Source organism: Cucumis melo, chromosome 8, assembly GCF_025177605.1.
Source record: "Cucumis melo cultivar AY chromosome 8, USDA_Cmelo_AY_1.0, whole genome shotgun sequence".
In the NCBI taxonomy this organism is placed as follows: domain Eukaryota; kingdom Viridiplantae; phylum Streptophyta; class Magnoliopsida; order Cucurbitales; family Cucurbitaceae; genus Cucumis; species Cucumis melo.
The window spans coordinates 19,913,282-19,922,746 of NC_066864.1; the positions used below are offsets into that span (position 1 = coordinate 19,913,282).

A 9,465-nucleotide genomic window follows, 5' to 3' on the forward strand; every position below is an offset into this window, starting at 1 on the left:
TGATTTTAAATATTGTAGAGTTATAACCACTTACTAATTATAACAAAGAGGGAAAACTAATATACCTTTAGAACCAACCTTTAGCGAGAAAAATGACCAGAATTTGTGCTAATAACGTGTTGTAAAATCGATAAGCACAATGAGAACAAAAATATAATATAATAATAAGTATAAAAAATTAACAACAAAAATAAAAGAAGGAAAGTAAAAAATTATCGAAAGAAATTATAAATTTCTTGACTTGTTCCAAAAAAATAAAGTAAAACAGGGATATACCGAGTGACGTGACTTGAAGTCACAATCTAGTAGCGCAATAACTACACTACAACTATATTTTATTTTAAATTAAACAATATTTAATATTTATTGTAATCGACACTTTAAAATTAATATTAAAATATAAAAAATGATAATGTGAATAAGGCACATGCCCACCCAGGTGTATTTGTTAAGCATTAAGCACCAATGACATCTATTTTGTTGTCATAATATTCATAATGAATTGAAAGATTTAGATGAAAATTTTGGTAAAACTTTGATTTGAAATTATGAATGACCGAATGGGGACAATTATTGGGTGATTAATATGTGAGGGAAAAAAGAAGCAATTGTAAGGTGGAAAATAAAATCCGGGTTGTGGAAAATATATTTCTATTTGCGAAATTAAGCACTTGACGTGGCGTGTAGCCATTGGATGTGAGCATGTGAGCTCCCATCAAGGTTTGCGCACCAGATTATAATGAATGACCTTTAAATATAAAAAGATTTAATATTTTTATAATTTATTTCCCTCCACTCAATCCAATAATCCATCGCCATTGCCGGTTTCTATAATTCAACCTCATTTCCATACTCCCTCTCTCTTTCACGCGCATCTCCAACCCTCTCTCTCTCTCTCTCTCTCTCTCTCTCCCCCCCCTTCTTTTTCTTTCTTCTCTCTGTCCACTGCCCACCGCCGCAGTGGAGTCTCACGCCCCGGCCGGGCCTTCTCTCTGAACCTTCACACCTTGGGCGCCTCCATCAGCTCCAGTTATGGGCACGGATTCGATGTTGTCCGAGGCCAACAGTAGCCTGGACGAGCAGATCTCGCAGCTCATGCAGTGCAAGCCGCTTTCCGAGCAACAGGTTCTGTTTTTTTATTCATCTTTTTCTTCTACTTTCGATTTTGGGGGATTCTTGTTTCTGACCTAAAACAAATTGGGGAAAGACTAGATTCAGGCCTTGAGTTTTGAATCTTTTTTTATTTTATTTTATTTTATTTTTTTACTTCTAATTTATTGGGAGATCTTACCTTGCCTACGTGATCGGGGACCTTTAGTGGAAGATGGTTATTGAATCTTGTCGATGGAAAAAGGGAAATTATAAGACATCTGTTCAATTGGGTGAGATCTTATTTTTTTGTTTACTCTTTTCTGGTTTGTCAGCTGTAGATTCAGCATAATGGTGTGAGTATGTCTTGTTACTGTAAATTTCTTGTATATCCGCTTCCAAATTTTTTTATATTAGGATTGACATCTTATTGAAATGATAAAATGTAATTAGTGTCAGCTAGGATGTCTGGAGATTTCCATGTATTTGAACTTTGAAGCAGTAGTTTTTATTTATCAGTAATATGCCCTTTTCAACATTATTTATATTTATTTGGAAACGAGTCATCTGCTATGTAATATGTTCCTGAGTCCCTCCGGACTTCGGACTCGGGACCCCTGAATCCTGATATCCCTATTCCGCTTCCTTCATTCTTTCCATCATCTTCTTCGTCTTCTTGGAATGCAAATTTCATTTATTTGTTAATCTCTAGATGGTACATTATAGAGGAGGATATGAAATCCTCAAACCCAAGAAGATTATAGAAAACCGCTTCCCTAGGAAAGAATAACGAAATGGGTGTAACTGCAAATTTGATGACGAACGGAGTTCTAAAGGGATGCCATAGCTCATAGGATGTCAGAACTCACTATCCTTACTGACGCATTTGGAAGTAATTAACATGATTCCTTTGTTTCTGTAGGTTAGGGCATTGTGCGACAAAGCCAAAGAGGTTCTAATGGAAGAGAGCAATGTACAGGTATTACAATTGTGCCATTGTGCGTTCAAACCTTTTTTTTTCATTTGATTCGTTTATGATTTTTGTTTGGAACAACTCTTGATCTAAAGTTCTTGTAGTGATTGGTCATCATCATCATTATTTCTCATAATTTCAATTTTCAAGATGTTCAAATGCAATTTCATTTGTGGCAAGATATTTTGGCCATATATTCTTCATTTTTTTTTTTTTGTCTTTTGAGAACCAAACTTTGTTTGCTTCAAAGGATGGTGGCCATTTGGTTAGGGAAGAGTTGGAAGACACATAGCCCCCCCTCGCGTCTGTTATTTTTATTATTAATACAACTCTTTTTCCCCTGAGAAAATGAATGGAGTTGAGTTGATATTAGAAAAACTAGCATTTTCGGACTTTCCTATCAATTTTAAATTGCAGAATGGTAGCACATGACATTATTATTTAGGCTCCATTTGTTAACCATATGGTTTTGAAATTATTCCTGTTTTCGTGGTTGCTATATTAAACTTCTTATCCTTCTTTTATCCATGTTACATGGAATACTTTTAAACCTCACTCAGCCTGTGAAGAGTCCAGTAACAATATGCGGAGATATTCATGGGCAATTTCATGACCTTGCAGAACTTTTTCAAATTGGAGGGAAGGTACAAGTTATGCTATTTTAATATTCGTTAAATTTTATTTCAAGTTAAGATGTTATTTTTGCCCTGCTGAAAGATGGAGTTCGGGTAAGATATTTGTTATTGTCTTGATAGCCAAAAACCTTGAACTTATGGGTTCATTTCTGTGAGTTAATTTCTTTTGAGCACCCTCTGGATCAGGTCTGAATCTATACTTACATAATATTGTAACAGTGTCCGGATACCAATTATCTGTTTATGGGAGATTATGTGGACCGTGGATATTATTCTGTTGAAACTGTCACGGTAAGCCCTTAATACCAATTAATAGATTTTCCCATTCATCATTCTGTCAAGGCATTCATATATCCCATACAAATCATAAATTATGTAATAGTTTTTTTCATAAGAAAATCATGTATAATGTAAATGTAAGACTTGTAGGTTTTTGCTGGATGATATATTTGAGCTAATATATGTGGTTGTCGAGCTAACATATATGGTTGTCTACCATACTCCAGTTATTAGTGGCTCTAAAGGTTCGTTATCCTCACCGGATTACCATTCTTCGAGGGAATCATGAGAGCCGTCAGGTATAATTTTACACTCTATATTTGGGTTCATGATACATTATATATTCGAACAAATGATGCACACAATTTTGCTTCTTAATTCCAAATGCCTATACCGTAATTTTAAATATGCTTAGTCCAGAAAGTTGGGATTAGGAGTGGAGCGAGGGAGAGTAAAAATAATTGGTGCTTTCTGCTTGAATTTTTTTTTTTTTTTTTTTCATTTGAATACTCCTCAAGTTCATTCTAGGTTGAATAATGGCTGTGCATAATTGTACTACTTTTCGCACCTCAATGCATTTGTTTTTGGGTATTTGCTTCATCTATATTAGACATGTTCATTAAAATGCTGAGCGCCCAAATTAACTTGCACCATTTCATCTTTTCTTCTTTTTTGTTCTCAGATCACTCAGGTTTATGGCTTTTACGACGAATGTTTAAGGAAGTGAGTGTTTCTATTCCCTTTCTCGTCTCTGTTACCGTCTCTATGTCTGTCTCTCTCTCTCCCTGTTGAGTTTTGGGGGATAATTTATATGATCAATGATGAGACTGTAGGATTAATATATTTATGGATGTTTGATTCTTGTGCTGAATAGTATCAGCATTGGAGAAAAGAAATCAAAATCAATGACCAATTGCAAACATTGGTGAATTGCATGAACTACAATGTCTTAGATCGATGAATCTGGTTACCTTTTTTTGCGTCTTTTTGTGGTCTTTGGAGTGAGAAATTTTTAAGCCTAGAGAGATCTTGCTTGGATTGAGGTTTGGTCCTCTCTAAGATTTTGTCCTTATTGGCTTCCATTACTAAGCCTTTTTTTAATTATCTGTTAGGTCTTATTTCTCACAACTGGAGGTCCATTTTATGGCACCCATGTTTGTGCGCTTTCTTTTGTGGGTTTTTTTTAATAAAAAAAATTGAGAGAACAATGGCTTCGTGTACTGTGGAGTTAGTGGACTGGGCTTTGGGCTGCAACAAATTATAAAAGAAAAACGAACACATTAACAATATATAAAATAAAAATTGACAACCGACCAACCTGGACTTAACCCCAACTGACCGCCATTAATTTGGTCAGTTTCATCCGGCTACTTCTTGTATACCTCTAGTTGAAATACAAATATAATGAGGTTGGATTTGATGAATGACCAAGTCCAAAAAGATGGAAAAGCTTAGGAAACTTCTTTAAGGGCCATGAGTTTAATAAAGGACTTAGATTAAATGAGTTCAATCCATGGTGGTCGCTTATCTAGAATTTCATATTCTACGAATTTTCTTGGCATCTAAGCTTTGTAGGATTGGTGGTTTGTCCCGTGAAATTAGTCAAAGTGCATATAAGTTGGTGCAAGCACTCACGATCTAAGATGTACTGGCACGTGACACGAATATGGCAACACATCATTATCTAAAACAATAAGACACAATATGTGGGGAACTTGTTATTTTATTTGACTTTCTGTGGCATAATCTGACATATTGTGAAATTTCCGCACATATGTTAACAAAAGTAAGGGAAAATGGAAATGGAAAAAAAAATGATACAAACGGAAGGAAAAAAAAGCAATAGTGAGAAGAAAAAAAAAACAATAAGAGAAGTCACATAAGTCATCTATGTTCGTGGCGTGGGTTTGAAGTTGAAGTTGGGTTGAAGTCATCATCGTTGATGAAGCTGGAAGAAGAATCAAGTAGGATATTTATTTATTTGCCTTTGGAAAAGGGAGTTTTATGGTTCAAGTCTTTAGAGGTGAAGTGTGTTAGTATGGAGAAAGTGTGTAAATAAATGTAAATAAAATAATGGGCATGCCAGATGGCATGTTGAACACGAGTGGGAGCGTGTCCAAGTGTGTCGGTCGACATGTGTCTGACACTTGACCAATTTAGAAGTCTCGGTGCTTTATAGCTCATGGATATTAAAAGAATAGTGATCTATCTGCAATAAAATCTTTAATTTGTTGCAATTGGTCAATAAACTTTTAAGCATTCTATGATTCATGATTACCTTTGGCATTGTTTAAAAATCTACCACAGTGTGATCCGTTTTGTACTTGCAGGTATGGCAATGCTAATGTATGGAAGACGTTTACAGATCTTTTTGACTATTTTCCTTTGACTGCCTTGGTTAGTGATTTTTTATTTTATCATTCTATTTGGGCTTTCATTGTAAATTATTGCTTTTATTACACAATTTACCATCTCAAACCAATATATCATTCACTGTTTTTTGAGTGCCTTTCGTGGCTCCTACATTGTATATTTATGTCATTGAAGAGCAGGATATGAAATAAATTAATGGTTAAAATACCATTTTAGTTCTTATGTTTTGAAGTTCAACTTTTAGACCCTATATTTTCAATTGTTAAACTTTAGTTCTTGTACTTTCAATAAATCTTAAATTTAGTACCCAATGCTAGTTTATTATTATTTAAAACACTTTTTGTTATCTATAGCATTTTTACATATCTACACTTTCTTTTCCTGCCTTAAAATTGATATTATTATTATTTAATCAATATCAGTAAAAAATAACTTTGGGGGACTAAATTTAAAATTTATTAAAAGTAGAGAGAGGGGATAATCGAAAGTGTATCGATTAAAATTGAACATACTTCAAAATATGGAGATAAAAAATGATATTTTAACCTAAATTAATTTTAAATGAACCTGTTAGATCATGAGCTGTGGAGAATTTTGCGTCGTTTTTCATATATAGTGCCCTTTTCTTTCCTTTTCTTATTTTGGAGATCATCATGTGCTTTTGGTCGGTATAGTTGCTTGATATTGTTGGGGGTGGTGTTCCTCTCTCGGCTTTGAGACTAATAGAGAATCTTTGGGTAGGTGTGGACTGAGGTTTGGTTTAACCTGCCTTTTGGTGTCTGTTCCTCATCCTCAAAGTCTAGGACCCTTTTTGTCTTTATTTATTTTATGTTTTGCCTTATTTTTTGTGGGTTTATTCTTTTTGGATTGCCCCTGTAGTCTTTCGGTTTTCTGGAAATTAAGTTGATGTGTCAGGTTTCTTTTTTAAAAACATTTCTGCACTATAGGCAAATTTTAAAACATAAAAGTACATTTGAAAACTACTTTTAGTAAATGGATCATAGAACAAGAAAATTATTTGTACTCTATCAAAAGAAAGGGAAAATTACTAATTAGTACTCTAACGAAACTTTTAACAGCAGAAAACAGATTAAAGTTATGCCTCTTATTTATGCAATATTTTTTATCTGTTGGGTATTATATTTCCTTCCAGGTTGAGTCTGAAATATTTTGTCTCCATGGTGGGTTGTCACCATCCATTGAAACCCTTGATAACATCCGAAACTTTGACCGTGTTCAAGAGGTTCCCCACGAAGGCCCAATGTGTGACCTATTATGGTCTGATCCAGATGACCGATGTGGCTGGGGGATTTCACCTCGGGGTGCTGGGTATACATTTGGCCAGGTAATTTCTAACCGTGCATCAAGGCTTTTGTTATTGTCACACTTGCCCATTCATCCTTATGCCAATAGATGAAAATTTAAGGGCTTTTCTATCTGACGTTTCATAATTCATCTTTGCAGGACATATCTGAACAATTCAATCACATGAATAATTTAAAGTTGATAGCTAGAGCTCATCAACTTGTCATGGATGGATTTAACTGGGCTCATGTAATATGTTTGTCTATTAAATTCTCATTCTACAAATCTCTTATTCTATTCTTATCATTTTATGGATTTAAAGATTTCTGGTATGATGACTGCAGGAACAAAAGGTGGTTACTATTTTTAGTGCGCCGAACTATTGTTATCGCTGTGGGAACATGGCTTCAATTTTAGAGGTTGACGACTGCAGGAGTCATACATTTATCCAGGTCTCTTTCTCACTTGCTCATGAACTTGTGCAATGAAAGAGAATGCACCACAAACAATGCTCATCCTTGCTCTATTCTTTCCATAATATAAGGACTGTCCGTATCTAAACGATTGTTTCCATTCTGTGTGTTTCTCTCTACCAGTTTGAGCCAGCACCCAGAAGAGGAGAACCTGACGTCACCCGGAGAACACCAGATTACTTCTTATGAAGCAGCTAAGTCGAATCCTTCCCATGTATACCGTAATGGGTTGTGTGGTTGTTGTAGGCGAAGAGAACCCTGTGACATATGCTGCCATGCGTTGATGATTTTGCCTGCGAGCGAGACAAGAACTTTTTATATAGAAAACCCTCTGATTTGTATTTGAAGATCAAGACATCCTCGAGATTCAAAGATACTCAACTTTCTTTCTTCACCACTTCGGCTCATTTCTCCATAATATGAATATCTCAAGTAGTTTTAATATTGTTACAACACTTTCTCTATTGTAGAAAATTATTATAGTGCTGGTGTTGTTTAATCATGTACTAGGTGTAAGTTAGTTTCTGTTATGTTTTTTTTTCTTTCTTTTTTTTTTTTTTTGGGAAAAAAGGCTGTTAAAGTTAGTGGAATTGCTACATTTTATTTTTTAAGAAAATTTTAGTATGATGCATAATTTTGAGGAATGTGGCTGTGAGAATTTTTAAAGGAAACTAAACAGCCCTTTCACTACCATTAGGTCAAGCTGGGTTTGATTTTAATTTCCGTTCAGTCCGGGGATTTTGTGAAATTTAAATCCTACACTTTGGACCAGTGGAGCAAATAATTATTATTATTGCTATGTTTTGTTTGAAATTTATAATTACGGATGGACGTCTCTGTAACCAACCTAATTTCTTGGATTTGAACATTTCGTTGCTGAGATTTTCAATCTTTGAAATAGCCTTATACTTTGGCTAATTTTGTTTACATGGTTGAGTTCTCTTGTTACTTAAACTTGTATACTTAAATTTGTATACTTGATAACATTATTTTTTTAGTATTTGTATAATCGTTGGTTTATCCAGTTATCTTTAAAATTATTGTTATTATAGGTTAAAATAGTGATTAAATAATAAGGATTTGGAGTGAAATAGATTTAAATTTTGAACTTTAAAAAAAAATGAAAATGGACAAATCAAAATGGTCACTTCCAAATGTATACAAACCAATATTAATCAAAATTTCATATGAAGGAAAATTTGATCGGGATGACTCGTTCGATTGGCCCAATATGTAAAATGATCCATTCTTTTAAAACTAATGCTAAACACCCTTGAAAAAGAAAAAAAACACTCTTGCTTATGTCAAAAAAAAAAATTGTTATGAAATAAAAAACCAAAAACTAAATAAGAACACAAAAGAAGAATAGAGAAAAGAGGAAGAAGAGAAGACAATTGAACTCAATTGTGGTGTGTCTTACAAAGGTACCACACTCCTCTATTTATAGGACATATTATGGTATATGTTACTTTATGGAATTCAATGAGATTAATGTTACAATATGGAATTGACTGTGAGAATTATATGAAAATTGTAACCCATGTAGGTTATGGATATCTACATTTATAATATATCATTATATTTACAATACTCCCCCTTAGATATCCGTATTATATAAAAATAAATGCCTCGTTAAAACCTTACTAGAAAAAAATTCGAAGGGAAAAAATCCTAGTGAAAGAAAAAGAGTACATCATTTTTATACATTAATAACTGCCTCATTAAAAACCTTGCTAGGGAAATTCAATGAGAAAAATCATAGTCAAGGAAAAAAGTGCAGTACTCCTATTCCTTGATGGCAATATTTCTACTCCTTTTTATGGATACATCACTTAAGTTCTCTGAGTCGTCACATTCCAATGTTGTGCACTAGCTTTTCAAATATTGATGTGGGTAATGCTTTTATGAATAAGTCCGCCAAGTTGTCTTTTGAAGAAATTTGTTGAACACTGATGTCACCATTTTCTTCAAGGTCATGCGTATAGAAGAGTTTTGGTGAGATATGTTTTGTTCTATCTCCTTTTATATACCTTCCTTTGATTTGTGCTATACATGTGTTATTATCTTCAAATAATATTGTTGGTAAATTTTTACTGAAAGACAAACCACATGTTTCTCGAATATGATGCGTCATTAACCTCAACCATACACATTCTCTACTAGCTTTATGAATTGCAAAAATTTCTACATGATTCGATGAAGTGGCCGTCATGGTTTGCTTTACAGACCGCCAAGATATAGCAGTTCCTCCACATGTAAACAGATAACCTGTTTGAGATCTTGCTTTGTGTGGATCAGATAAATATCCAGCATCCGCATAATCAACTAGATCAAAGTT

At 33.9% G+C, this 9,465-nt stretch overlaps 1 protein-coding gene across 1 annotated transcript; it reads left to right on the forward strand.

The window, feature by feature from the left end:
• Nucleotides 1-779: 779 nt before the first annotated feature.
• Nucleotides 780-7,771, forward strand: LOC103486127 (serine/threonine-protein phosphatase PP2A-4 catalytic subunit). The gene is made up of 11 exons (XM_008443978.3): nucleotides 780-1,125; nucleotides 2,012-2,068; nucleotides 2,623-2,706; nucleotides 2,917-2,988; nucleotides 3,204-3,275; nucleotides 3,659-3,699; nucleotides 5,307-5,373; nucleotides 6,503-6,694; nucleotides 6,814-6,903; nucleotides 6,999-7,106; nucleotides 7,251-7,771. The coding sequence occupies exons 1-11, from the start codon at nucleotides 1,033-1,035 to the stop codon at nucleotides 7,314-7,316; spliced, it is 942 nt and encodes a 313-aa protein (XP_008442200.1). The 5' UTR covers nucleotides 780-1,032; the 3' UTR covers nucleotides 7,317-7,771.
• Nucleotides 7,772-9,465: the final 1,694 nt, after the last annotated feature.

Bases quoted from the DNA above. Each gene is read 5' to 3' on its own strand.
- LOC103486127 (XM_008443978.3), top strand. From the start codon at position 1,033: ATGGGCACGGATTCGATGTTGTCCGAGGCCAACAGTAGCCTGGACGAG. The intron at 3,276-3,658 runs GTATAATTTTAC...TTTTGTTCTCAG, and splicing joins GGAATCATGAGAGCCGTCAG to ATCACTCAGGTTTATGGCTT. The intron at 5,374-6,502 runs GTTAGTGATTTT...ATTTCCTTCCAG, and splicing joins ATTTTCCTTTGACTGCCTTG to GTTGAGTCTGAAATATTTTG.